This window comes from Pipra filicauda, unplaced genomic scaffold (genome assembly GCF_003945595.2).
Source record: "Pipra filicauda isolate LSUMZ 115617 unplaced genomic scaffold, ASM394559v2 scaffold8_size5757611_pilon, whole genome shotgun sequence".
Taxonomy (NCBI): Eukaryota; Metazoa; Chordata; class Aves; order Passeriformes; family Pipridae; genus Pipra; species Pipra filicauda.
The window spans coordinates 5,713,506-5,740,508 of record NW_024105087.1 but is presented as its reverse complement, the minus strand read 5'-3'; the positions used below and the strand labels follow the sequence as shown (position 1 = coordinate 5,740,508).

General features: G+C 42.3%; 1 protein-coding gene across 1 annotated transcript in view; it reads left to right on the top strand.

The window, feature by feature from the left end:
- Positions 1 to 360: 360 nt before the first annotated feature.
- The window catches only part of MAML3 (mastermind like transcriptional coactivator 3), a gene marked incomplete at its 5' end in the record, with an annotated part of 88,589 nt that continues 61,946 nt past the window's right edge, over positions 361 to 27,003 (top strand). Inside the window, one exon of the mRNA XM_039391065.1 lies at positions 361 to 1,881. Within this exon, the coding sequence (XP_039246999.1) occupies positions 361 to 1,881 (1,521 nt within the window). The remainder of the gene's footprint in view (positions 1,882 to 27,003) is intronic.

Here is a 27,003-nt window from a genome sequence, read left to right as displayed (position 1 = left end):
TTTGGCCCAATATAAGATTCCTCTCTTTGTTAGGCACTGCATAAATCTCATCACTGTTAGGCACCAAAAAGTTGAATTAGCCAACATGCTCCCTAAAATTCTGGTAGCTTAGAAAGCACAGACATTTTTTACAGTTCTGCTCTCCTATTCAAGGGAAGGTTGGGGGGGGAGTGAGAGGTGTGGAGGTGTTTGGCTGTTTCTTTTTTTTTGTCTTTTCAAATTGATTAAGGCATAAGAATGAAATCAAAGAAATTTCCCAAACAGAGCTTTTAAAACTTATTGTCACTGGTAGGTTTGATGAGGAGTATGTCACAGTGCTTGTGAGCACTTTTTTTTGCATCTGCAAATGGTTAATTTTTTTCTTTCTTCTTGTTTTTCTTTAAGCTTCAAGAGACAGTCAAAAGGAAGTTAGAAGGCACTCGTTCACCTCTCAATGGAGAACAGCAGAATGGAGTTTGCGATGGGAGCTTTTCTCCAACCAGCAAGCGGACAAGGAAGGATGTGCCAGGCATTGAGGCAATCAACAGCCTGCCCAATAATTTGCCTTTGCCCGCTGTTTCTCCTCTTCACCAGCTTGACATGAAAGCTCCCCTGCCCCTGCAGAACAGCGGAACTCACAGTAGCGGTCTAGAAGACTTGGGTGAAAATGGTGGGCTTTCCGAGATAAAGCTCCCTGTTAATGGCTGCAGTGAGCTAGATGATAGTTTTAACATCCTGCAGAACAAGGAGCTAAAGCAAGAGCCTTTGGATGACTCCAACTGCATAGACACTTCTGAAACATCCCTTTCGAATCAGAACAAGCTCTTCTCAGACATTAACCTGAACGATCAGGAGTGGCAGGAACTAATAGATGAACTGGCAAACACGGTTCCAGAGGATGATATACAAGATCTGTTCAATGAAGACTTCGAAGAGAAGAAGGAGCCAGAATTTCCCAGGCCTGCCACAGAGACTCAAGAGAGCTCAAGCGTGAAAAGCGACCCATCTCATTCTCCATTTGCTCATGTTCCACTAGGGTCTCCCCAAGTGAGGCCGTCTTCGTCCGGTCCTCCATTTTCCAACGTCTCCACAGCCTCCAGCATAACTTCTGTGTCCAGCGCCCCACCAGCCTCAGTCCCTGCCGGCTCACCAGCAAACTGTGTTGTTCAGTCACCTCAGACTCCCAGCCAGGCCCACACCCCCGGCCAGACGCAGGCGCGCTCTGGAAATGGCTACCTTATGAACCCAGCAGCAGCCACCGTGGCGGGACCGGGGCCTGGGCCGGTGAACATGCCGAGCGCTGACTTGTCTCCAGCTGAGCAGCTCAAGCAGATGGCAGCCCAGCAGCAGCAAAGAGCCAAGCTCATGCAGCAGAAGCAGCAGCAGCAGCAGCAGCATCCAAATCAGCCCTCAAGCTGGTCACCTGTGGGCCCTCCATCTAGTCCCTACGGAGGACCCTTCAGTGCAGACAAACCAAATAGTCCAATGATGTATCCTCAAGCCTTTAACAACCAAAACCCAATAGTGCCTCCTATGGCAAACAATCCCCAGAAGACCACAATTAATAACTACCTCCCTCAAAATCACATGAACATGATCAGTCAGCAGCCAAATAACCTGGTCACAAACTCCTTGAGCAAGCAGCCCAATATGCTTTCTTATGGCAACACCAAACCTCTGACCCATTTCAATGCTGAGCTGAGTCAGAGGATGACCCCACCGATGGCAAATCCCAGCAAGAATGCCATGATGCCATACATCCAGCAGCAGCAGTCCCAGCAGCCCCAGATGCAGGCTCAGATGGCGCACCTGAGCGAGGAACAGAAACGCATGCTCATCATGAAGCAGAAAGGAATGATGAATCAGCCCATGGCATATGCAGCACTTCCTGCCCTTGGACAGGTAAGCATGAGTGCACGGTGCGTGGGCAACCAAAAAGAGGCTGATACAAAGGCTTAGTGTCTCTTTGTGCAGTCTCCTCCACTCTCCTCCTCTTTTTTCTGGAGAATATGGAATGTCATTGCAGATGCTTCTCGGACTTTTCATGTGGTATTGGAGCTTGATCATATTAAGAAACAACTGAAATGATGTTGCATTATGGTTTGGACCTGTTGTTAATTCACTGAGGTTTTTTGGTTTTGGTTTTTTTTTTCTGAACTAGCACTCTTTCCCTGTGTTTCTGCTGATGAGTGCTTAGGGCCACTCTGGGAAGTTTTGAGTCAGAAGTCACTCCTCCTTGGAGGGTTTGTTTCACTTTTTTCATAATGTAAGATTTGGTGGTTGTGGATCCCACACCACTGCATGGCTTATTTTCCACAGTGTAGTTAGCTTTGTAACAAAAAGACAGAGCAGCAGGTCCCTTCTTCTTGGGGTAGAGATGAAGCCAGCTTTAAACAGCGTATCTGGCATTTTGGCTCCAGGAACAAAAGAAGGACATTTTGGGTGCTGAGTGCCTTTGGTTTCCACTGGAAGAAGTAAGCACAACTGAACCCTTTTAGTGGTGCTCCAAACATGATGAGATGAGGTGGTTTGTTCTGGCACTTTCAAGCTGTCTTTAGCAACATCAAGTATTTTATTGTTGTGAATCCTTTCATCATTTGTGAGTCTTTAAGCAAGAGGCTAAAGCCATATTGGCCTGAGTGGCTTGGCATCACTGTCTCACATGTATTCCATGCTAACCTCTGGAGCAGCAGTTGCCAGGTTTGGGGAACGCTTTGCAATGAGCTAATAACCAATTTGAATAATGGTTATAGTAATGCCCTGTCATCTCCTGGGTCAGCTGGGTATTCTTAGTTGCAGAGCCCCTGTAAAGATCTGCCCACTGGTGTCATAGAAAGGATCAAGAATAAATTTTCTGAATGTTGTTTTGAGAGTTTTCTAATTAATTAAACTTAATAATCAATTCCTCAAATTGGTGATGCCTTCACAGAAGTTATGTGCCACCTAAACATGTCAGGAATTCTGATATAATAGTACACTAATAAAATTATTGATTTATGGTCTTAGCATAACAGCTTTTCACCAAATTAGCTGTTTCCACACCCCCTACAAGGAACATTTCTTTCTGAGCATGGTCTAACTGTGATTCACACTGTAATGCATGTAGAAATACAGCAAAATTTTTCAGTGCTTCAGCTTGTGGAGTTTGGGGATCTACCAACAAGGAGGAGTAGGAGCTTTACCAGACCAGAGCCCATCACATATTATTTTAAATTAATTGCAAAACAAAAAGAAATGTTCATCTGCCTCCTGTTTTTGGTTCAGGGTGTGTGGTGACAGCTCCTTATATTAATTCTGCTTGCCTATTGCATTAGACATAGCTGGTCTAAAGCCTCTTCTTTTTGGGAAGGCTTATCTAGAGAAATACTGCAATAATGACATGGAACTCAGACTGTAATCAGAGTTACAGATTTGTCAGGTTGCAATAGAGAGGCAGAGGATGTTTTGTCACAGTGCCTAGTGCTTTATCATCTTTTTCTTTTGTTTTTCTTAAATCTGTTGAACTCAAAGACCCAGCAAACAGTTGACAGGGTGAACTGTCTGTGTGAAAGAGTTAATGGCATCTCCTCATGTTAATATCTCGCTGTAATTCCCCAGTATGAATGGGAAGCCAAGGTTTCATATATCTAATCTCACTCAGTTCTTTTTTTTTTTTAATGTAGGAAAAACTAGATCTTTGGATACAACTAGACATTCTTCCATAAAAAAGTCCAGATATTAAGTCATTTCTGTGTCATATAAAGAAGAAACTTAAGGCAGAGCCATACTTCATTATATATTATGTGCAATTCACATTTATTGATCCAGTCGAGATGAGGGACTTCTTCCTTTTGTGTAGGCGTAGAAAGGTTCCTTTGCTACTTGTGGAACCCACTTGCCTACACTGAAAGGATTTTGTTTGCTGAGGAAGGTTGAAATAATAGATTTCTAACCGTAATGTATTTCTTCCTTCTTTCACTCTCTGATTCCCTGAAAAGCATTTTTCTCTGGAAAATTGGAAAGCTTATTATTGTAAGATGTGTTTGATGGAACAGATTGTTTTTGCAAAAGTGGTAAAAATGTTATGTTGATATTGTTGAGTTAAACCCAGACTGATGCAGATTATCTGATTCTATTGCTTACTGCAGGATGCTGATGGTCACATATGAAAAATAAGGAGATTTCACTCTTTATTTTGAAATACATTTCTGAATGTAAAGTGAATGTATCTTTCTGACAGTTTATAGTTTCTACTTTCATTTTAGTTTTGGGTTTTGATATGGGATTGTAAAAGTGTGTGTTAAACTATCATGCTGATTTAACAAATGACATGTAAGGGGAAAAAGAATCTACCTATTGCATCTCATGGTTAACAGTGACCATATATTTCTGTCAAGTTATTCTTACAAGGGCATATTTGAGAACCAAAAGCTGATTTAGGGAACATCAGATGCGTACGTAAACACCTTGTCTTATTTTCAGTGTACTGCTGTAAAATTTAGATATAGCTTAGTTTCATGCACGTGTACAGACACTAATTAAACCCATTCCCATTTGTGCCTGAGGTTGTAATAGGCAGCATTTTTACGTGAACTCATTGCTTCAGTTGTTGAGTGTGTTTTAGCCAGACACACCACTTTTTCAGTCCAGCTGGGACCTTGCAAATGCTCTGTGGAGGTCAGCTGTCCGTGACTGTCCTATTAAAGTGCCAGTGCTGGTGCTCTGGGCTTGTGTCTTGGGCATGCTGAGCATCACTGCGTACTCCTGTGAAGAGAGGTGAGCAGCGAGAGAGGAAGCCTTTCAGCTCAATATATCTGTGAGTGGTTGGACAGGCAGAGTGCTAAATTAGCAGCTTAGCCACCAGAACTAGTATCCAACAGAAGTAGGATTTCTCTAAAGGCTCTCTGCACTGTCGGTGTTGAAACTCTTCCTGTCAGATGTGTTAGTTCTTTGCGTAGATCCAGGGCTGGTACTGGCACTGCAATTGTAGCCCTCAACAGCTATTGCTGAACGATCCATATACCCTGAACCATTATGTCCTATATCTTATTCTATAGCTTGTTTCTCTTCAGTGAGCACAGGATGGGGTATTTTTCCACAAAGCAGATACTGGTTTGGATTTTTGCGTCGGGGATTTTTCCAGGGGTGGCAGTTGAAGGTAATTCTGATGGTTTTTTGTGGACCGAGTATTAAAACTGTGGTCAGATCCAGACCCATCTATGTCCATCAAAAGCCATGGTGGATCCTGACCCATCTACCTTCAGCAAGGCTCCGTCCTCCTGTGAGTGTTCCCTCATGCCTGACTGTTTTCCACTTGGTCAGGCTTATATTTAGAAATCCCTGCTCTTTGCCTTGTCCCAATACCCTGATCTGCCCTAAACCCAGTTGTTAGTTTGTGACTACGTTGCAGGTGTTGCCCTTTAGCCTCTTGCTTTTTCTGGGTGGTTCTTTCATTCTTGCTTAGCTGTGGCTTACAGGCTAAACCAGCAAGTAGATTTTCACAGGGCTGGTAACTTGTTAGGTATTTGAGGGATAGAGGTCCTCTGCTCTTCTAGTTCTCATGCACCAAGATGCAACAAGGACTTCATTATGTGATTTAAGAAATTAAAGCAAGCAAGCCTGAACCAACCTCCTTCTCTCAAAAATTAGAGCGCTCTTTAACCTAAAATGTTCTATTAAGTTTTTGAGGTGTATGTAAGGTTTTATGGGATGCACTCCTTTCTTTTTTTCTTTAAACCAAAGAGTAATTTCAAATTGAGGAAAAGTGAAAACATATTCTTTGGGAAATTTCAGAATAATTAATTGTGCCTTTTCTAGGTTCCAGCTGTTCAATATGCATGCATAATGGTAAGAGGAAAAAAAGCAGCCCAATGGAATAGATATTGAATGGCTGAGACAGAATTTGATGTTTGGAGCCAAGTGTGCGAGTAATTAGAGTTCAAAACAAAACAGAATTCTCTGTGGGTGTAAGAAAAATAAAACTCTTTGCCTGCATGGGACTGTGAGGATGCTGCAATTATAGATCCTACTGAAACCACTAGTTATGTTGTTTGAAATCGAAGGGATGTGAATGAAGGGGAGAAATTATACCATCCTGCAAGAATATCTTCACTTTTTTTTTCCTGTCTTTTGTTTTAATCTTACAAATTCAAGGTGCGTCATCTGCTCAGTCTTTTTTTGCTTGACAAAGATAAAGGGAGATCGGTGTCCAGAGAACATTTTCGAAACATAATCGTCGCTGTCCTTTCAAAGTGAAAAGGTGTGTCTGTCTCTGGAACTGTAAAAGAGATTTTACACTTTTTTTGAAGGTTATCTTTGGGATAGTGAGAAAAAGAGATCATTGATGTTCTGCGATTTGGCCTTTTTTAAAAGCCTACCTGAAAGTAAAGAAGAAAGGCTACAGATTTGTATTCACTGCATGAAAGTGTGGCAGAGTCACAATTGTCTTACCAGATTTTAGGGGAGACAGGCTGGAACAGAAATAATGACAGAGACAGTGAGGATCACTTGCTGAACAGCCCACAGAGCTGTAGAGGACGCCTGTCTGTTCTGTGTTTGACTTGTAGACACTGTTTTCCACAAGATGTAGTGCCTTCCTTTTACAAACATCAAAATTTGCTCCCTGGAAATCAGTTTCCCATAGACTTTTAAGGACAAGCAGGTTAACAGAATGTGTTCAGATGGATTCTGACCATCTCACCAGGCAATTTGTAAACAGTAGCCTGGCCTTCTTACCATTCCTGCTATCATCTGCCCATTGTGTTGAGAAGAGGCCATGTTGGCATAAATCACTAGAAACAAATGTTGGACAGCACTGGGCTAAGGTCAGATCTCAATGGCATAATCCTAAATCCAAATCTGTGGCTTAATCTTAAAAACCATTTTGTTGGTATTTCCTCATTTTGTGACCTGTGGTTCTGTACTTGTTAATCTAACACAAACTTTGTTCATTTCATATGGTAAGGTTTTTCTTCAATACCAATTTTTTTCTCTACTCTAAACCTTGCAAAATCAAAGTATAAGAGCACTGCTCCCATGCCCCAACCAAACTAATCATCCTATCATAAGGAAACAGGAATAGGCTGCCTGGGAAGTGATTGATTCACCACTCCTGGTGGTATTTTAAAAGACATTTAGATGTGGCACTTAGGGACATGGTTTAACAGTGTACTCAGCAGTGTTGGATTATAGGCTCTTGGAGATCTTTTCCAGTCTAAATGACTCTATGATTCTATGGAAAACATGCACAGATGTCTTTGGTGAAATCTGCTTTCCTGAAAGCGTGCTGACCAGTATTCCCTGTTACATCCTCTGAGTCATCAGAGCTGAAACTAGTTGTTCCATTGTTTTGCTGGAGACTATGTCAGAATGATGGGTCTTTTCCTCTTTAAATAACACTGTTGTAGTGGTAAATCTTTGGTTCATAGAAACTTCTGCCTTGTTCAAGATTCATTAGAATACATTGTGTGATTTTCTTCTTTTCCAGTTTCTCAAAGACCCATAGGGTGAGTTATTCACTTCTGTAAAGAAAATGCACTACATTACTTTTAGAAGCAGATAATTTGTATTACTGACTGCACAAAGTGTATACTAGATGTCCCCTATTTTACTTTTTTTTTAAACCCTTTTCCTTCCTACATCATCTCAATTGCTACATAAAGAGCAGTTTGTCCTGTTATTTAGTGAGGCCTGATAGTTTGATAATTCAATGTGTGCCAATCAACTCTCCTTCAGTTTTATTTGTTATGACTCCAGTTGTGATGCACTGTGATTTTGAAATGCCTAGGGCCAGTAGCAGCATATTTTTGTATAAAGTGCCACCCTTTCCTGGTGTGGGGTTTTTCAGGGGTATCTTTCCAGTCTCGTGACCCATTCCAACCTGCTTTCAGCAGTACCAGCCATAACCCATTTCTTATTGTCCAAGAGCCTTTCTAACTCTTCATGTTCATTGTATATGCTCCTAACATTAATATACAGATGGTGTAAAGCTGTGTTCCTTCCACCCGCTTCAGTGGTTGGGTAAGCTGACGACAGCATTGCTGAACATACTGGGATGTTCCCACCATGCTCTCCCCAGTGCTGTGCACTTCCGTGGGCTGGTGTGCTGCCCTCTGAGCATCAGCATAACCAATTTAGCACAAAAAGGCTGATGCTTTCAGCACTAGACAGTGACTGAAAGATCCACATAGCCTTTTCTTCTTATAACAGTGTTCTAATGTTCCCTGGAAAATCAAAAGTCCTCCTTTCTGTCCTACTTCCTCCACCCGGGTGGTCACCTCCCTGAATCAGCATATTCACTGTGGCAAAGCTACAGGACAAACCCAGTCACCCACTGACACCTCTACACTTTGTGGATCTGGAAAAGTGTTTATTGCAAACTAGTACCTGTCGTATTTTGATGTAGACAGTGAGTTCAGCTTGTGAGTTGGACACTGTTATCCTCCATTTTTATTTTGATAGAAGACTTAATCCAGAGACAAAGAGTAAGGTTCCCATCCTCGGGAGCACTTTGTCTATTTACCCTCTAGTGCCTCACTACTGGATGCCAGATCTTGCAGGGTGCTTATCTGAGAATTTTGGTGTGACTTGGTCTGATCTCTTTCTCTCCAGTCTGTGATCTTGCATGGTCCAGCCATGATGCAGTTTGAACCATAGCTTGTACTTAGATAATAGTTGAGAGTTTTAAATGTTTCCCTGTGTAAATTCTTCAAGTCCATGACTGTCCTTAACTTTACCTTTTTCTGGAGTGTAGACATTTGGAGTACTTCTTGCCCCTATATTCATTTTCCTTCCATAATTCCCAAGTTTGCCAGTTTGCTTCTCAGCATATCAAAAATATTAATCTGACCTTAACTTTACTGGAATCTATATTCCTATGTTTAAATTCATGAATATATAAGTCTGAATGTCTTAAATGTCAACTCATGCCCCATAACACTGGTGGTCGGAAAAACTCAGAAATTCTAAAATTGCTTTGAAATCATGGGCTCATAAAATTAATACATGTTGGGGGTGGTGGTGGTAGTTATCTTCCTGTTTTCTGAACTGCTAGATTCTTGGTTTCCAGCTATTCTTTATCCATCTGGGACAGGAGTTCGCTTTTTAAAGTAAAGCTTTGATTCTCCCTTACCCCTTCAACTCTAGAATATGAAAGTGAAGGGAAAACTAAAATTATAAATCTTACAATGGCATAATAAATTAGTGTAATACTGGGATTTTCCTTACCCCATTTCAGTCTCGTTCTGTTCTTATGGCACCCAGCTGCACCATTAGGGTTATGGTGCAACTCCAAACCTCTTACTTGGAAGCTTCTCTTCGGTTGTGCTTGTATTTCTAAGGTGTCACATAGTCCTTTTAGAACAGACACATCAGAAAAACAAATGACACTGTTCCCAAATTACTGTCTGTACTGAATACACAGGTGAAGTAATTGCTCAGTGTATATCAAAATTCCTTCATTGGCCACCAACAAGGAGGTTGTGTGTGCAGTGGATTTACTACACTTTGCTGTTCACAGCAGTGATAAAATCAGCAGGAGCTCCAGACCAGATTTAACAGTACAGATCCAGGGCCAGGGAGATCTCTACTTCATCTGTCTTTCAGAGGCACAAGGAAGATCTCTTCTTCCTTCTCTTCCAGATCTCATGCTGACCACACTGAGGTTGGTAGTCAGCTTTCCTTTGCCAGTAATGGGAGTCAAGCAAGCCTTGAAACTAATTTTGGAAGAGAAGAGGCTTGACTAGAAAGGCTGGGGAAGGCTTTGCAGTCATCCACCCAGTTCCCGTGGCACGGGTAGTTCTGCAGAGGACACCTTCTGAGCACGGGTAGTTCTGCAGAGGACACCTTCTGAGTCAGCTGACTGTAAGAAACAGCAGATAGGTGTTGTGCACATCTGCTGTGAGCAAGGAGGGGGCTTTTCACAGCAGCCTTCTGCTTGTGCTTACTGTGTGGTTTGGATCTGAGCACAGATCTACCACATTTCCACAGAATAACCATTTAAAGTGGGGGGTTTTCCTTGTAATTTTTAAAGATCCAAATATAAATAAATGATTAGTCTTCATCAGGCATATAACAATGCACTTTTGATTATTGAGAGTTGGACCCTTACTGCTCACTGTACTGATTGTAAGAGATGAACCAAACTGCCTCCTTTCAGGCTGCATTTCCACCCTCAGCAGCATTTCTAAGCCTCAGTGTCATTTCATGTATTGCCGCAGACGTTAGATTTAAAATTGCCTTTTGACTATTCTGTTCTGTAGGGAACAAACTGTTAGCAAATCCCTTTGCTAGGAAAGCCTCTTCCGGTAGTCAGGGAGTTTATTCTCCAGTTTAAGAGTAGTCTCATTGTCTTTTCCACCCTTTGTAAAGAGAACAGGAGATGGATTAAAAATTAACTCTTTCCATCACTTTTTCAACCTCCCTCCCAAAGCAGGGGCTTATAGAAGCTGAGATTTAATTCCAAGCAAACCTGTGAGGTTTTTTTTTTTTTTCAGCAGTATTTCAGGAAGAGTTTCATTTTACATATAGAAATATTCTTGCAACAAGAATTATTCTCAAAGAAGCAGCACCCTCCCCCTGTGCTCCCTTTACTGTGGGAAGGATGGAATATCTTTGCTGTTTAACTCAGTTAAGTAGGTTTCATGCAGTTTCTGCTCCACGGTGATCACCCAGCCTGCTCTGCCACGGACCCCCTTTCCTTTCCCTGCGTTCTCCTTCTGCTCTGATTTCTCTCTGTTAAGGAGCTTGCAGCAGAAAACTGCCTATCAAATAATCAGTCAATAAGGGTAAAGGTTATAGGGTATCCTCTAATTAAAAATACTATTTTGAACTAGTAATAGATTGTGATTATCTTAAAAGTAAGCTCCATCCTGTTCTTCCCTTTATTTTTCCTCAATCTTCTTTTCTTTTTTTTTTTTTTTGTGACAGGTAAGTGACTCCTTCCCTGCCCATAGTTCTGTACTCAGGTAAACAGAAGAAGAGACGCCATCAGGAGGGTAAATTATGAAAAGTCAGCATGGAGTCCTCCTTCCCACAGAGGGCTGTTTGCTGACTCCCCATGCTGTATACATCCTCTTTCACTGTCTTCTGCACCATCTCCTCTTTCCTGTTTGCAGGCTAGATGGGAATGGCACTGGCTTTTGGGGGGGGCAGGCCACAAGGGCTGCCACATTTCCAAGGCTGAGCTTCAGTGCAGGTAGAGAGCTAGTCCGGGCAAACTGCTGGGTTCCCATCTCACTGTACCCACCACCAGTTACCAGTAATGGGGAAATTAGTTCCTTTGCAAGTGGGAGAATACATGGCAGTCCTTTCCAACTGCTTCTGGAGGCAGTCCTGTACATCTGATCAAGCTGATTAAAAAAAAAAAAAAGTTGCGAGGGAAGAAAATCGTAGTATTTCTGCTGTGGTGGGGCTTTATGCGGGGTGTTGGAGCCACATGTCAGAAAAGGTAGTGCCCACCTCAGAGGTCTTGAAGCTAAGTAAAGGTTACACACAGTGATAGCTTCCTTTTGGGTAGCACCATGAAGAGCTCAATAAAATCAGAAAAGCCACAACTGGAGTTGTCCACATCTGTGCTACTCTGGAAGGTGCAAGAAATGGCAGAAGAGAAAGAAGGACGCAGAGAGAAACTGAAGTATGTAGACATCTTGTGTGAGACTGAGCACTGCCAGAAAGAGAAAATCCCCTGCTCTTTTGTAATCCCTGTGTTCTTTAAACGTTTTCCCTCTACTTCCCTCCCTCCCCCCCCCCCCCCCAGCATTTCGGTGGCACTGAAAGAGGCTGCTTGTTTATCCCAAGAGCATGAATACAGCTCAGCTCTTTTCCTTGAGGAGAACATCATTAAGTACTGACTGATGTTCCAAATAGGAACTTAGACAAAGTATGGCTCATATTTTCAGAGAAAAAGTAATAGTCCCATTTTTAGGGGCTCATTTGCACTCAGCTTTGTTTACTGCAGTTCATGGCTGTAGCTCAGGAGTGTTCTGAACTTGTGAGCTGACAATATCACTGTGTTTTGTGAAGTTACGTGTGGAGCCCAACAGCCCTTTTTAAACTTGTGTGTACATATTCCTTTGTGGTTAATATAGCTTTTTGGACATTTATTACCAGGAGCTTTTCTGTCCCTTCTCTAAAGCAGTGTGACTTAGAGCCTGCTTTTGAGCCATCAGCAAAGGGCTTGGCCACCCGATTCAAGAGCAGCACTGCAATGCCAGGACCAGTGTCAGCATGTGTTCTAAGCCTTGAGCTCATCTTCTGCTTTCTATGCCTCTGCCTAACTTCTGTCAGTACAAAAGTGTGCTCTCTGATGATCATTTTATGCTCCCTGGATGGCTAGGATGTTCCAGCTCAACATGGAGGTGTGCCTTCCACTTCTGAATTCCTGTTTTGTTTTGGTTTTTATTTTATCTACATGGATCCTAATTCTAGTGCTTTCCAAAGCCTAGTGCTACCTAGAAACATGTTACTGGCATGTATGTTCCCTCAGAAAGATTTCCTAATGTCAGCAATATCCATGGTAGGCACACTTAATACCTCTTGAAAGACTGTCCCAGTAAGTGGTTAAGTGAAGATTTGGAGTCCTGCATTCAGGAGGTTCTGCCAAATCCCAGCTGATGCATCTAATTTGCTAAAGAATGTGGCTTCTGCTCTCTCAGCAAAGATTTCATTCCTCATGGGCAGTGGGAAACTTGCCCTCTTTATGTTAATGTTCACCAGCTTAGTGTTGCCTGAGACAGCCAAGTTTGTTACTAAGGAGAGAAACCGGTCTGTTGGTCCCTGAGTTCTTTGTTCTCATGTAGCGGGTGCATACATGTATTCTGAAGTCCTCCCACCCCGTATTTAGCCCCTTTTTCATGTGTATGAGGGATATTTTGCACCCATTAGCCTGCAAGCATATCTTACACATTGGGAGGAAACCATCCATTCTATATCAACACGTTTTCCAAACAGGTGGCTTCCTCATTTACACCCAGTTGGAGCTTGTTATCAGCTCTTCCTCTATGGTAAGAGTGGAAGCTGTCTAGGGAGGGTTAAGTGTCTCTTAAGAAAGCAAGCCCAAGTTCAGCAGCACTGTCACAAAATCATGTTTTAATGTTTTCTCTATCTCCTTTTCACTTCTGTTTCACGCTTTGTGCAATATTAAAGTCAGTTCCTCACTCCAGAAGCTCTGTCTTTCACTGCTCCTGTTAGTACCCTTCTGTAGAATCTTTTCTGCCAGGTATCTCACTGCTAGCTAAAAATCACCTGTTTCAAAAGACAGGTAAACCTATAAGATGTCTTTTGTTTCCTTATGCTATTTGGAGAAACTGAGGGAAAGACAATGTCTTTAAAAAAAACAGGAAGGAAAATAATTTTAAAGGATCTACCTAGACAGAGTTTGAGGTCTGTCCTGAGAAGATGACTCCTCCTTTTCTGACATGACGTTCCTTGTGGGCTTGAGACTTAACATTCTCAAAAGAATCTGCATTTTAAATTAATTTTTGTACATGGTATTGCCTAGAGGAAGCAAGGTTCCTGAGACTGCCCAACATGCACTTTCCAGGGAATTATTTTTCCAGTGTGTACTTCTTTTCCTCTGAATCCAGCAGGTTAGGGGGGGATTTTTTTGTATGTGGTTTTTTTGGGGGGGGTTGTTTTGATTTGGTTTTGGTTTTGGTTTTGGGGGGTTTTTGTTTTGTTTTTGTTGTTGTTGTTGTTTTGTTTGTTTGTTTGTTTTATTGTTATCGTTGTTTTCAATCTGTCCTACATTATTTGTCTGTTCCTTTTCTCTCCCCCTCTACTCCAGGAGCTGTTTTTCTTTCTCTCCCTCTAGGTCCCCTGCTCAAGTGTACCCTTTGTTTCCCCTCATCCAGTTTTTATTTCTCTGCCTCCCCTCCCTATCCATTTAATAGCACACGACCTTTTTTTGGTATTGTCCCAGTGCACAGGAAATTACTGTAGACACCACGGATTTCTGTGGTCTGTGTACCTCCAGCAGATGGAAATAGTATGAAATATTTGTTGTCATATTAAATGGTTTTTTAGCCAGTCTTGGGACTGACAAAGGACTGGAGTATCTTAGCTATAATCTCACTAATGTGCTGGCACTATCCATGTGATAAATTTGGCCACTCCACCTGCAGTTCTGCCCGCGAATCCATCTCAACCAGGACTTGAATGTTCCAAACTATGGAACAGCATCACTGGATCAAGATTGTTTGTAGTGTGCCCTTATCACAGATAACTAAAACAAAACAAAAACATAGGACTTTTCTAATGTTAAGTAGTCAGTGACATGTTGTTTCATACACTTTGAGGATTTGTCTCTGGCAGGAGAAGGCAGTAAATTAGGGTTACAAACCCTTGCAGTCTTACAGATGGGAAAGCAATTTTAAGTGATTTTTCTGGGAAAGTGTCTTTTAAGCTTATGTTGCCCCTTCATGTAATGTAAAACTGGTCTCATCACTTGAAGACATCTTCACTGTTCCCACAGAGACATGCATAGAACAGAAATATTTGAAGCCTTTAAAAAATTTTCTGGAATTGTTACTATGTACATCACGAACTACACAATGCACATGGATTAATAGTAAAATTTAATGTATGTGATCACTCTGAGGCAGTGTTTACCTCATTCATCTCACTACATGGGGGTTGCTAGCCCACTATCAAGGAGAAGCTTCTCTGTGGTTTTGAGAGGTACCAGTGGTTCACGACACACGTGCTCACATTCCCCAGCCTTACTCTACACAGTAGAAGAGAACATGGTGAGGAAGCTCTATGAGACAGCACCAAAAACTCTGTGTGTCTGAAGCAGGGTGTCAGTTGGAGATGTCAGACATTTCACACCGTGACACAAGAGAAGTCACCTGCTGTGCCACTGTAGAAATTTCCCTTTGCATTTGCCCAGTTCCTGCACCTGGTTTGCAAACAGTGCTGGGATTACATCCTCAGTCCTTTCCAAGCTGTGGATAGGAACAAAAGCTGCCAGCAAAAAAAATAATCCTTGACTCTGGTTACATAAAGGGTGAGCTGTTTTCCAAGGGGCCTGCTGGAAGGGACACAGGTGTCACCTGTAGGCACACTTGCAGGGAGCCTGCTTTGGCTGGGGAAGGCTGGAGTGTCAGATGCATTGCATGCCTAGGATTTTTGTGCTAATGGAGCAGTGGAGAAGGCTCCAGTCTGGCAACTGGGAGGGGGGAAAGCATGGGTACCAGTGTAGCCCTTCAGGAGAAAGCAGTTTGTGGAAAGAGTGGGGGCCCTAAACTCTCCCGCCTTGGAGGAAAAGCTGCACTGCTCCCACCGTGCACGTGTGTGTGCATTGCTGTCAGCAGGATGTTTCCCACTGCAGCTGGGCAGGAAAAACTGAACAAAGACCAGCAGAACCCAAACCTCTTATGGCTTATTATCAACTCACCTGTCTGGGGCATCCTGCTTGCCTGCTCTGCTTCCCAAGCCACTTCACAAGCCTTGTGTCAGAGAGGGTGTGTGCACTTTGGCTTCTGGGCAATGTAGTAGGTCAGAGTCGAGTGGAAATGTCAGGGCTGTAACCTAAACAGAGCTCCCAGCATTGTGATTCCTGTAGCAAACAGTTGCCAGCATAGAGTGAGAGCTCCCCTGGGTGCACTCCAGCATTGCTTTTTCACCGAAGGTGACTTACATGTCTGCTTTCCTCTGCTTCGGCTCAGGTTCTCTGCTCTGGGTACAGTGTACTGGGTGAAAAAACCCAAAACTTTAATGTCAGTAAATAAGTTGGTTTATTAATGCTCCTGAGAAGCACATTCCTCTGGAAAAATCATGGACTTTTTGAAAATCCTCATGGGTAACTCTGAAATCCTCATACTGCAGACGACACTGAACAGCAGGGCACTGTTTTGTTTTTAGGGTGGTCTTTTATCACCCCTTGGATTTCTCAAAGAAAAAAATGTGGATTACTGTGATTGATTTTCAATTAATTGAGAATTACGTGGTCTCTCTCTGTCCTCCATTTTTCTTACCTATTCCACCACTTTTATTCTCCTATTAATAGACTGTGCTTTGCCTTTTCAACTTACTTAGAGCTTTCTCACCTACACAGCCCTAGTCAATGGGAGCACTTACGTAAGGACTGCACAGTCTGCGTCTGTGTGTCTTAATGAAATTGGAGAAATGGTGGGGCTTTTTTTCCTAGTTCTTTGGGATTACATTCTTCTTTCTCAAAGACTTTTTTTTGGCCTCACAAAATTAGATCACCACTATGCAAAAAACAACCCCCTGTGATCACAGCTTCATTGCACAATGCCTGTGCTTTCTTGAATGTTGTTCCCATCTCTTCAAGATTAAGTAAGATCCAGTGGGTTGGACCTTTGATCTGCATAATAAAGGGCAAGGAGGCATTTTGTAAATCCTTCCTTTCCATCTTTATTCTTTGCAGTTTGGGACCTGAAGGCTTGAAATAACTTTTGCTTGCTAAGAGGAAACTTTATGTAATATATCTGGAGATACTATTATGCTAATTAGTGTTGTTAGGAAAAAATCAATGTGTGTAAGTCATCCAACAGCAAGCAATGATCTTCTCACAATCAGCAATTTATCATGAATTGCCAATGCAGGAGGGTCAGGACTATTTTATTCAGATAAATTTCTCATTCATTTAGTCAGTAAATCATGGTGCACTTCATGATAGTAATTTTTAATGTGACTGCATTTTGTTAAGTTTTAATCACGCATAATGGATTTTATCTGACAATGAGGTCAACCTGTAGTCTCTTCCTCTATCATTTGTATCTTACCATCCCATCACAGACAAGATCACAGTCATACCCAGATGCCCCAGATGCAAGGGGGTAGGGAAGTACAGGAGGCACAGGAAGATGAGCTGTTAAGACTGATTTTAAGAAGTTGAGGCTTAGGTGAAGATTTACCCTGGGTGCAGATTTACCCTGGGTGGAACAACAACAGATTATACTTGCTGTGTTTTTGCATGTGAGTGTAACTGAATTTGTTTGAAAACTGTTTGCACCAGCTCTCCAGTGACACTTCTGAGCTGGCCAGTTTGAGTCAGGGCTGTGGGAGCACTTTTAATCCACTGGATACCCTGGTAGGGATGCAGCTTATGCTGTTCTTTTTTCTGCATACCATGGTGACCTTTTGCATTGGAAAAGTAGTGGAAGATGAGGCATGGAAGTGAGGCAGGGAACCTTTGTGGTTTTCAGTGAGAGACAAGCTCATTTTTTTGGTGTCTTCATCTTGAGTCCAAACTCTGCTGTGACTTGCTCGTTCTTAAGATGGTAGGAAAAGCCCTGTTGCTTTCATCTACAACAGGAATGTGCCCTGGATCTCCCTTGTAGCTTCAATACAATTCTGCTGTTCTTCCTCTTTGAAGCAAGCTACAGCTGTCTTTCCTCTTTCCTTTTCTGGTGTCTTCCCTATGTTTTGGTCATCTCCTTTCTCCTACCTCCCTTTACAATCTTTGTCTGTTGCCCTTTCACTCTTGCCTTCGCTCCTTTTTTCTTTTTTCCTTTTTATCAACCAGAAAGATTCTCACACTTTATTTACCTCTGTAAACACAGTAAGCTCTTGTCCACTGACAGGGGAAATGGGAATACTGGGAGGAGTGTAACACAGCACCAGAGATGCTGTTCTGCTTCAGGTTTTAGTGCTGTGCTGTTGATGTGGGGGTTGAGCAGCCTCTGAGGAGCTGCTTGGGCTGGATTGCTTGTTCCAGGCATGGGGAGGAATGCTGTCAGTCCTCACTGACTGCTACAGCAGTCCCACTGCAGCAGAGATGACGCTGCATCTCTCTGCTCTAGGGATTCACAAGTCTGCGGTTACACAGTCGGGCCCAGGCTTATTAAGCCTCTGCCCCTGGGGCAAAGACCTGGATCTCCTGTAGGTAATCCTGTGCTCTTCTGGCACTGGGGCTGCCTCTCGCTGTCACACGGTCACCTGCAGGGACATGGTTCCTTTGTGAGAGATCAGTATATCATTTAGAAAGGTGCTTGAGTTCCTTTGGCATGAAAGGTACTATATGAGTATAAAATCCTCTTAATGTCCCAGAAGGCTGGCCATCGATCTTGGGAGAGCCATTTCAATCCTCCCTCCAGATCCCCTGATTTCTTTCCTTTGTTGTTCATCTGAGAGAGTGACAGTCTGGAGACTGATGACCCTTTCTCTTACTTCAGTACCAGACTGAGGAGAGGGAGAACTAATTGTCCATGAATTTTGTGGGAGGCTTTTCCTCCTGTATCAAATGATTAGGATACCTTGTGTGTTCTGATGCTGTGACTCACCACCCTGTGATGGCTTCCACGTGGAGCCTGACCTGCTCTTTCTAGATTGGACTCTCTCTAGTTATGCTGGTGCAAGTCAGGAATATTCATTGAAGATAATGAATGCAGAAATCATTTAAAAAAAAACTAGGTCATTTGTTTGGTAAATGGAAATGGAGTAAAACTCCTCTGTTTTGGTTTTGTTTGTTTGTTTGTTTGGGGGGTTTTGTTTATATTGAAGAGAAGAGCAACCTGAAAACATTTAGTTTCTTAGCAGTATCTCTCTGTTTCTTTGTCTGTCTAATGCAACTTTGCCTACAGCCTCATTCATTAGCAATGCAAAGCAGATTTTGAAAGCCAAGGGAATCCAGGCTCTTCCAGATGAACACTGATTTTAAAAAAGATAAAAATCTAGAAAGAATAAAGGTTGTCCAAGTGGCATATGGTATGACAGTGACCCTACTGTAAGGACAGATGTACAGAGCTAATGGTAATCCTATACTGGAGCCAGATAACATTCTGAGGTTAGGAAATCAAAGCCCCATGCTTTGGCTTAGCAGAGAATTAGCATGTGGAGCCTGCCTTAGTTCTGGAAACAGGGCAATTCAGTTCTTAGTCATGTTGCATTTGGGGCTTTCGGCTTCGGTCGCAGCAAGATCCTACCTCACCCTGTGTAGGAAAATCAGAACCAGGCAGTTTGACCAGGGAACAGAACATGTTTAGTAAAGCTTCAGTGTTTAGATGGATTTGTGAAGGAGGGGTGTACTGTTTCTGATAATTAGTTCAGAGAAGTTCATGTTTGTTACAGCAGAAGCAGGTCATTTGCTGCTTAAGAACTGTGTGAAGTCGGGGAGTAAGTGCTGATCTTCAGAGCAGAGTGCAATAAGTGACTGGAAGGCAGAGACTGCAGAAGTTGGTACCCAAGGGATTTTTTGGGGGCTTTTTCACATGGGGACCCCAGAAAGTATCCTACAGCAAACTAAACTTGAGGCTTGTACAAGAGCCACCTCTGCACACAGAAGTTTAACATCCTTTAATGATGCAACCGAGTCCCGACACTTGTCAGTGGAGCCGTAGTTCCCTTGAGTCCCATAACAGGCAACCAACCCTCTGGCCAGCAGATTTTTGGGGCAGCTTCAGGCGGTCAAGCACTGTGTAATGGCTTCCAGAGAAAGAGGGGAGTACAGGTGATGTAATTATTTCAGTTCACAGCAGTACCTGGCTTGGCGTTGAGTGAGTGAATCTCTTGTTACATAAATTCCGTGCCCTTGTTAAAAAAAAAAAAAAAGGTTATGGTCAGTAATGAAAACCAAGAATTTTTTGCATTCTCTAACAAACTACTTCTACCTCACCCAAGCCCACCTCTCTCTGCCCTGCTGCTTGTGATGTCCCCCTCTTTCTTCTTGTTTTTAAATCTATTCAGCAATGAGAACTTCCTCATGTATATTTTCTGAAAGAAAATAGGTCATGTCTTCCAGTACACAATATCAGTAGCAATCCTCGGAAAACAGAAATTAATAGGGGTAGGACCATCATTTTTGGTGCAGTTTAGGATGCCCATGCAGCATTTATTTAGGCTTGATTTTTAAAATGGCGAAATGATGCTGGTGTCAACTAAAAAGATGATACTTGACCATACTCATAACATTTCTTTTTATATTTACTTTTATTTCCCCACAAAGGGAGAATTTGGGTGCAGGAGAAAAACAGAAATCTAGAATGTCTAAAGGCAACACATGATTAAAAAGAAGAAACAGTACTTTCAGGCTTATTTTGGAAAGAAATCTCCTAGCTCAGTTGCAGAAGGTAGACAAGGATTTAAAGAATTTGTTGTTGTTGTTCTTAAAAGCCTAGGTATGTGTTTTCTGTTGAATCATTACTGGTCAGGAATTGGGATCTGTCATATTTTTTTCCTATTTTCTATCAAATGTTTTCTAATGAGCTTGTCAAAGTATCTGGATTCAAGTACAAAATTAACGTTATGACAAAGTTGTTGTATCTCAGTCACTCCAAAGTTGAGCTGCCTTTTCTCTTTAAAGGACACACATCAGATTTTTGAACACAATCTTTTTGAAGGATTTTTTGGCTTGTTTATTCCTTTAGAAGCAAGCTTGGGTGTTTATTGTCATTTCTGTTTGCATTTTGCATTCAAATGGTGGTGTTATTAAAAAAATATATTTTTTTAATCGTCCTCTGTGCGTATCTGTCTCTGCTTTCCTGTCGCATCATCTGCTGCTTGTTTCCCCCCTGCAAGTAGAGTTACATTCTTTTGCTTAGAGTAATGCATGATGGGGGAAAAGAGGAAACTCATTAAAATACTTAAACCAGGAAATAGTCCACTTACACAATCCCCTCTTGTTTTTGATGGTGTCCCTGGAAGCCCAAGCACAGTTAGTCATTTCTGCGCACACAGGCAAACAGCCACTGTGAATATTTAAAATCCAGTCTGTTAACAGAGTATCTATGTTGGGTTTTGTTGCAAGTGATGGATCACTAATAGTTTAAAACTCAGAGGCTGGGAACTTCTTTGATAAATTGAAGAGGATTATTTCATACTGTTGAGCGTCCCTGTCAGAATACAGAAGTCTATTAGCAGAGATGGGATTGCACACCCAGGGGTTGCTTTCAATATGTAATTCACTAAAAACATACATGCATAGCAAAAATCATACCCAAAAGCCAAGATTTCATCTCTGTACTGCTTACTCTCAGATCAAGCACACGTACAGAAAACACTACATAATACTCACCTTGCAGCTGTGGTCTGATCAGGTTTTTGCCTTGTGAAATACAGTTTGGCTGAGCGCCTGATAAAGTTGCTTTTAATACAAAGGGCTTGCTCAGTAATGGTGCTGTGAAAATTCTTTTAATTATTATACATAGTCTTTGCTGAACTTTATGGCAATTCTGTTTGGAGCACTAAAAATTCATGTAATAGAATCATAAGAATCGAGCCAGTCCTTCTATTCTTGTTCCGTACTCTTGACAGCAGGTGCAGTATTTCAGTTCACATGACTGTGTTCTTCACATGCAAAGGGAAGTTTTCAAAAAGGCAGTGATGCCCCCACATCCCACAGAAAGTGTGTGCAGGTTGGTTCTCCACTCCTCATTTCTTTTTTAAAAAATTTCTCTCTGCATCTTTATTATTTTGATCTGACTAGACAAGAATGCCCAAACATCTTCCAGAGTTGGTAAATTTGATCAGAAACACTGACAGATAAGTATAATCCCTGCTACCCTTCCCATAATCCTGGTTTCACAGGCATTGGCTGTTAGCCCTTAAGATTATCAGACCCAAATTCAGAATATGAATAGAAAATGTAATAAATATTTAATTTCACCTGTTTATCATCCTGCTTCCATCAGAGTTGTGCTAAAGGACTTTTGCTCCCTGTGCCGCCTCTTCATAGCCACGTCAGAGCTTGATGTAGCACTGACATTTTGGGAAATCCCTGTAGTTCTGGAAGCTTAAAAACTTGGGAACCAGAGCCCCTCCACTTCAGTCAGTGATCTTACTAGGGAAATGTAGATACTTTTGGAAACAAAGTAGTAATTTTTTAGAGAAAGATGGGCAGCCAGCTGCAGGACATGATTTGTTCCCCAGAACAGATGAGCACTTATTGGTCATCAGAGTGGCAATGCTGTCTTGGTAGATGCGTTTTCCATCGCCGAGCTGAACTGCTCAGGGTCTCTCCAAAATAGATCAAGTTCTTGTCAGCAACTCAATCTTTGACATACTGAAATCTTATCCTACTTCTGTATATCTACACTCCTCTTCCTTTAAACATTCAGCTGTCTCTTTGAAACCTTAAAAGTGTGAAGGAATCTAGTGCTAATTGTTAATTTCTACTGAATGTAACCTTTAAGCTTCTTGTGAGAGAGAGAGACACAACTTTTCTCAGGGTTATCGCCTTTTTGGTTTGGAAGACCCTTTTGTTCCCAGCTAAGTTAGCCAGGGAGTTATAAATATCCTTGGGTATTTTGCCTTGAAGCCCAGGATAAGCCTTTGCTCTCTTCCTCTGACAAAAGCATGGTGAATGGAGGGAGACTGGGGCATTCCCAGCTGGCATAGAAACCTTGTGAAATATTGAAGCTTCCTTGAATATGGAGTAACTAGGATCTCCAGAGTTCTCACATGGATGTAAAGTGGAGATCAGTTCTCCTCTTGTTGAGCAGATAGGTTGTTACTGGAAGTGTGCCTTGCTGCAGTTGTCCTTGGGTTCCTCAGCCCTGACTCCTGAAACAGCTGCTAAGGACCATTCTTAAAGCAAAGAGAGATTTCTTCCCCTCCCTACACTGAGGTCATTTTTGCAAAGAATTAAACAAAGGTGAGATAGATAAAGGAGCTAAGGACCAGACATCATCTTCCAAGGTGGAAAATATTGCAGTACTCATCCAACCCCAGACGAGAAAGAAGGTGCCTTTTCCTGCCTCATTTCTGAATGTGCAAGTCCTGATACCTTCAATCTCCTTGACCTTACCCATGATGAGTGCACATCTTTCTGATTTCCAGAATTGTCTCACTTTAGGAAAGGGAGACTTGATCCTGAGCAACTGAGAGGCTGGAAAATAGCAGAGAGCATGTAAGGGGTACAGACACAGGCAAAGGTTTTCTTATTCGAGCCACATCTCCCCAAAATTCAGCCACCCACAAATCAGGCATCAACAGCTTCAGCTGGGCAATTTCAAGTTTAGTAAAAAGATTTGAGAAAACTTCAGGAGAGTGTACATTTTTCAGGACATGTGGATCCATTTTTCTCTATTAGGAGGAGAGGCTGCTCTATGCAGCACCAACAGGAGAGTGAAGCAGCAACAGGAATCAGAGTGCATTTTTGCCCATCAGTGGAGAGATCATTTTAGAGTTCCACCTTGTTAAATGGCTGGCTGAAATCATGCATGATTAATGGACAAAATGAAAATTAGATTATGTGTCTTTAGTCTTCATGTGACCTCTACTTTCTCCTATATCAATTGAAAGCAGTCGGGGGTGGGGGGGAGTGAGGGGGGAAGAAAAAAAATTTAAGATCATGTACAAACATCCAGAAGAGAAGGGGGAGAGGAGAGGAAAGGTGCAGAGCCCCTCTGTAAATTGTATGCTGTCACCAGAAATCGTGGCTTCTGAGGAATGAATCCTACAGTACTGAAGCTTGAGGAATTAAAAAGTGGAACAAACGCCAAAGTTCCAGGCTGCCTGTCAGCAGTCACCACGTATGTCAGTCACCCATGTGGAACTGCATCTTTTGGGGAATTTTGTTTCCCTGCTGCAGCTGCACACGGGAGGTGACCTGTGGTCAGACACAGCCAAGCTATTGGAACAAGTGCTTTCCCCCTCCCGGAAGGAAGTTTTAGTGTGTTGCCCATCTTTGGACTCCTGTTTGGGCTATAAATTTGAAGATATGAGTCTTAAAGGCAGAGGGAAATCACTTCTTCCCTGCAGGCACGGGGTTCTTTGGCAGTTTTGACATCCTTCAGTGCTGCCTTGTGATCAGAGCATGGATCTCTGCACCCACTCAGGGGCACTTGCATGTGTGGAGGCACCAGGAGCCTGTCCTCCTTTCATGCCTCAGCCTGTAATATCAGGAAGCAAAGGTTTTCCGTTCCAGTTACAGGCTGCTTTGACAGAACAAAATGTGTCTTGCTGTGCCCTCTACAACTTCATTCTTTGAGGGAAAAACGCACATATAAATCCTATATTCACTTAAAATAACTAAAAATCGATGTGTTGCATGAATTGCTACCCCAATAACCTCAACAGGAAAGGTTAATACAGTAAAATTAAGAGCAGGAGTATAATACCAGACTGCATGAAATTGCTAATTCCCCCATTTTTTTTTCCCATGTGTGACCACTGGCCTTGGGAACTCGGGGATTGTGGTTTCGTTTGAAGAGACCAAAACACACATGTGACTTCTGCCTGTTTCTGAGTCTCAAAAGGGTTGATGAGTGAGAATTATTCTGTCAGCTACAGAGGACAATTCATATTTTCCAGCTTACATTTTAGCATGGAGTTGTTATCTGGTGTCTTTTTGGGAAGGCCTCAGATCCTGCGAGAGTCTTAGTTTTTGTGTTTTGAAAAAAGCATCATCTAGGAGAGGAAGGCTTGAATGTGGTACCTGCAAAAATGGGCAAATGGAGAAAAAACTTGATGACACTAAGAAGAAATATTAAGGCCTGATCTCTTCTCTCTGGTGACCAGTGGCAGGACCTGAGAGAATGGCATGAAGCTGTGTCAGGGGAGGTTTAGGTGGATATCAGGAAAAAGTTTTTTGCCCATAGGGTGTTTGGGCACTGGAACAGGCTCCCCAGGGAACCAGTCACAGCACCAAGCCTGACAGAGCTCAAGAAGTATTTGGACAATGCTCTCAGGCACATGGTGTGATTCTTGGGGCTACCCTGTGCAGAGCCAGGAGCTGGATGATTTTTCCAGAAATTACTCATTCCAAATCAGGATAGTCTATGATTCTGTGATTTTAGGGATTTGTTTCCTGATTTTTAAAAATTCAGGGTTGGCTGCTCTGCAATGGTCTTTTAGTCTCCCTAGCATAAGAGTAACAAAAATGCTGTAAGAAGCCTGAGGGTTTCCCTTGGGAATCGGTAAGTAGGTCATGGGTATTGTTGCTGTGAAGATACATGTAGTTTCCTTTAAATTGATCTGAAAATCAGAGGCTTAAAGGAAGAGGAGATGATTCTGAGCAGAAACTCTTTTTCAGGTTTGATATGTTTTTCCATCCTTTAATCAACTTGTCCAGATTCCATTTTGTTGTCACTTGAGTTATCAAAGTTGGGCAGTAAAAAATTGAGGTTGGAAACAACACCTGGAATGAGGACCTCACATGACCTCCTTGTGCCCAACATTACACAATTCTCAATAGGTTGGTTTGGCCACTTTCTGCCTAAAGGCTTCTGCTGTTCCACTGCACTGCAGCAGGAGATCCCATCTCCATGGCATCATGCTGCAGGGGCATGTTGAGGAACCCAGGACATGAGGCACCCTTGTCTCATTCACACCATTTTTTTTTTCCAACTTTCATGTCAGAGTTTTCTGAGTATATCTTATCATCTTCTAACGGTTCCTTTTGTAAAGAGGGAGCCCTCTAAGAGTATGTCATCTCTGCTAGGGCTGTCTGATGCTACACAACTGAAATGACCCACCCCTGAAAATCATAGTGGGAGACCAAGCACTGTTGAGTCCAAGCAGCTTTATCTTGGAGTTGCTTCTCAGTGTCAGTCTGATCCCTGAGAAATCTGTCTCCTGTTTCTGCTACAGTTCCACAGTGAGCTTGCAATCTGTAGTTCAGCTTGCTCCCTGTAAAAATCATCATCTTGTTTGAGGGAGAAGTTAGAGCCTTAGAGAACTGCAGAAAACAGTGGCCCATATCTTAAATGAGACTTGTAAAGGCCATCACTTTCTTATCAAGCCCATTAACTTGAATGCCTTAAACAGCAAGCTAAGGACCATATCCTTTGCAGAGGTGTAGGTAGTCATGATATGTGGCTGAGTGTTGAATACATGTATAATTGAACATACATTTCTACACAGGTATTTTGACCAGGCAGTCAGCTAATAGCTCTGAATAAGATACTCTGCCCTCTTACATGAGTTCATCTGCCACTCAGACTTGCTTAGCAAGATATATGCTGCTTTTTATGCATATAACTCTTGTTAATGCTAAGGATCGTTACAAGTGTGATTTGAGAGGTGTCCTTGCTTCATCCTTTCAGGATATAGTCCCTGAGGAGAAGGAGTTAATCTTTGTACGACATGGCTGTCCAGAAATGCTTGCAAATCAAATGGTTTCATTTGCTGTTTGTGCAGGGAGGGGGGAAGATGGGGGCTGCACACCTTAAAAAATTCTCTCACCCAGCAACTTGCTTTAAAGAACAAAGACTTTTTAGGTTTTCAGGAGCTCAAAAAGGCGTTCAATCACATTCACTTTGAATAATTTGATATGAACCTGTCTTGTCAGTTAGATATCTGTCTGCAAAGACTATTTTTAAAAAATTAGTTTTGGTTTGGTGCTACCTCCTGTCTAAACAGGGAGGGGGTGTCAGGAAACCCCAAATTTGATTTCAGCATCTAACACAGCTGGCCACATGACATATAGTGAGTCACTTAACTTCTCTTTTTCTTCTCCTGTTACTGGCAGAACAGTTTCCCAATGTATCTTTTCTTTCATGTTGCCCATCTGTTCAGATCTGTGCTTTTTTGTTTGTTTTGTTGGTTTGTTTTTTTTTTGGACCAGGATTTCCATTATTCCTCCAGCAAGGCGTGTAGTTGGGGCATAAGGCATACCAAGTGGTGGTTGCCTGTTCAACATATAGCAAATGGGAGTGAAGAAAAGCAGAGCTTTATTTACACAACAGTTCCAGTCTGTGCCATGGCACTACAGTGAGCGCGCAGGAGGCTCGCAGCGACGCGGCTACACATGTTCTGGAATATGGGTACTCCATGTGTTGTTTTTCAGCCTCCTGGGAGAGCTTGCCTGCTAAAGTTCTGCAATCTGGATCTGCTGTGTATTCAGTGTTATTTTTGTACCAGCTGATAGCATAAAGCATATCTGAATCAACTTGCTTCATGTTAGACGTGGCCCTCTGCAAATAAACGCACATGTTAAGAAACCCCTTCCATGACATAATTAGTTGTCTGTAAGCCACGGTATGATTGTGTGGAGTAATTAGTTCTGTTTATTTAAAGGAGGCCCGGAAACATATTAGCAGTTGCCAGTGGACCAACAAGGAGAAAAAGAAAAGATAAAACCCCATGCGTGGTGGTTATTAGTCTCTTCATCATACTAATGGACAGCTTGTAAGAAATTGG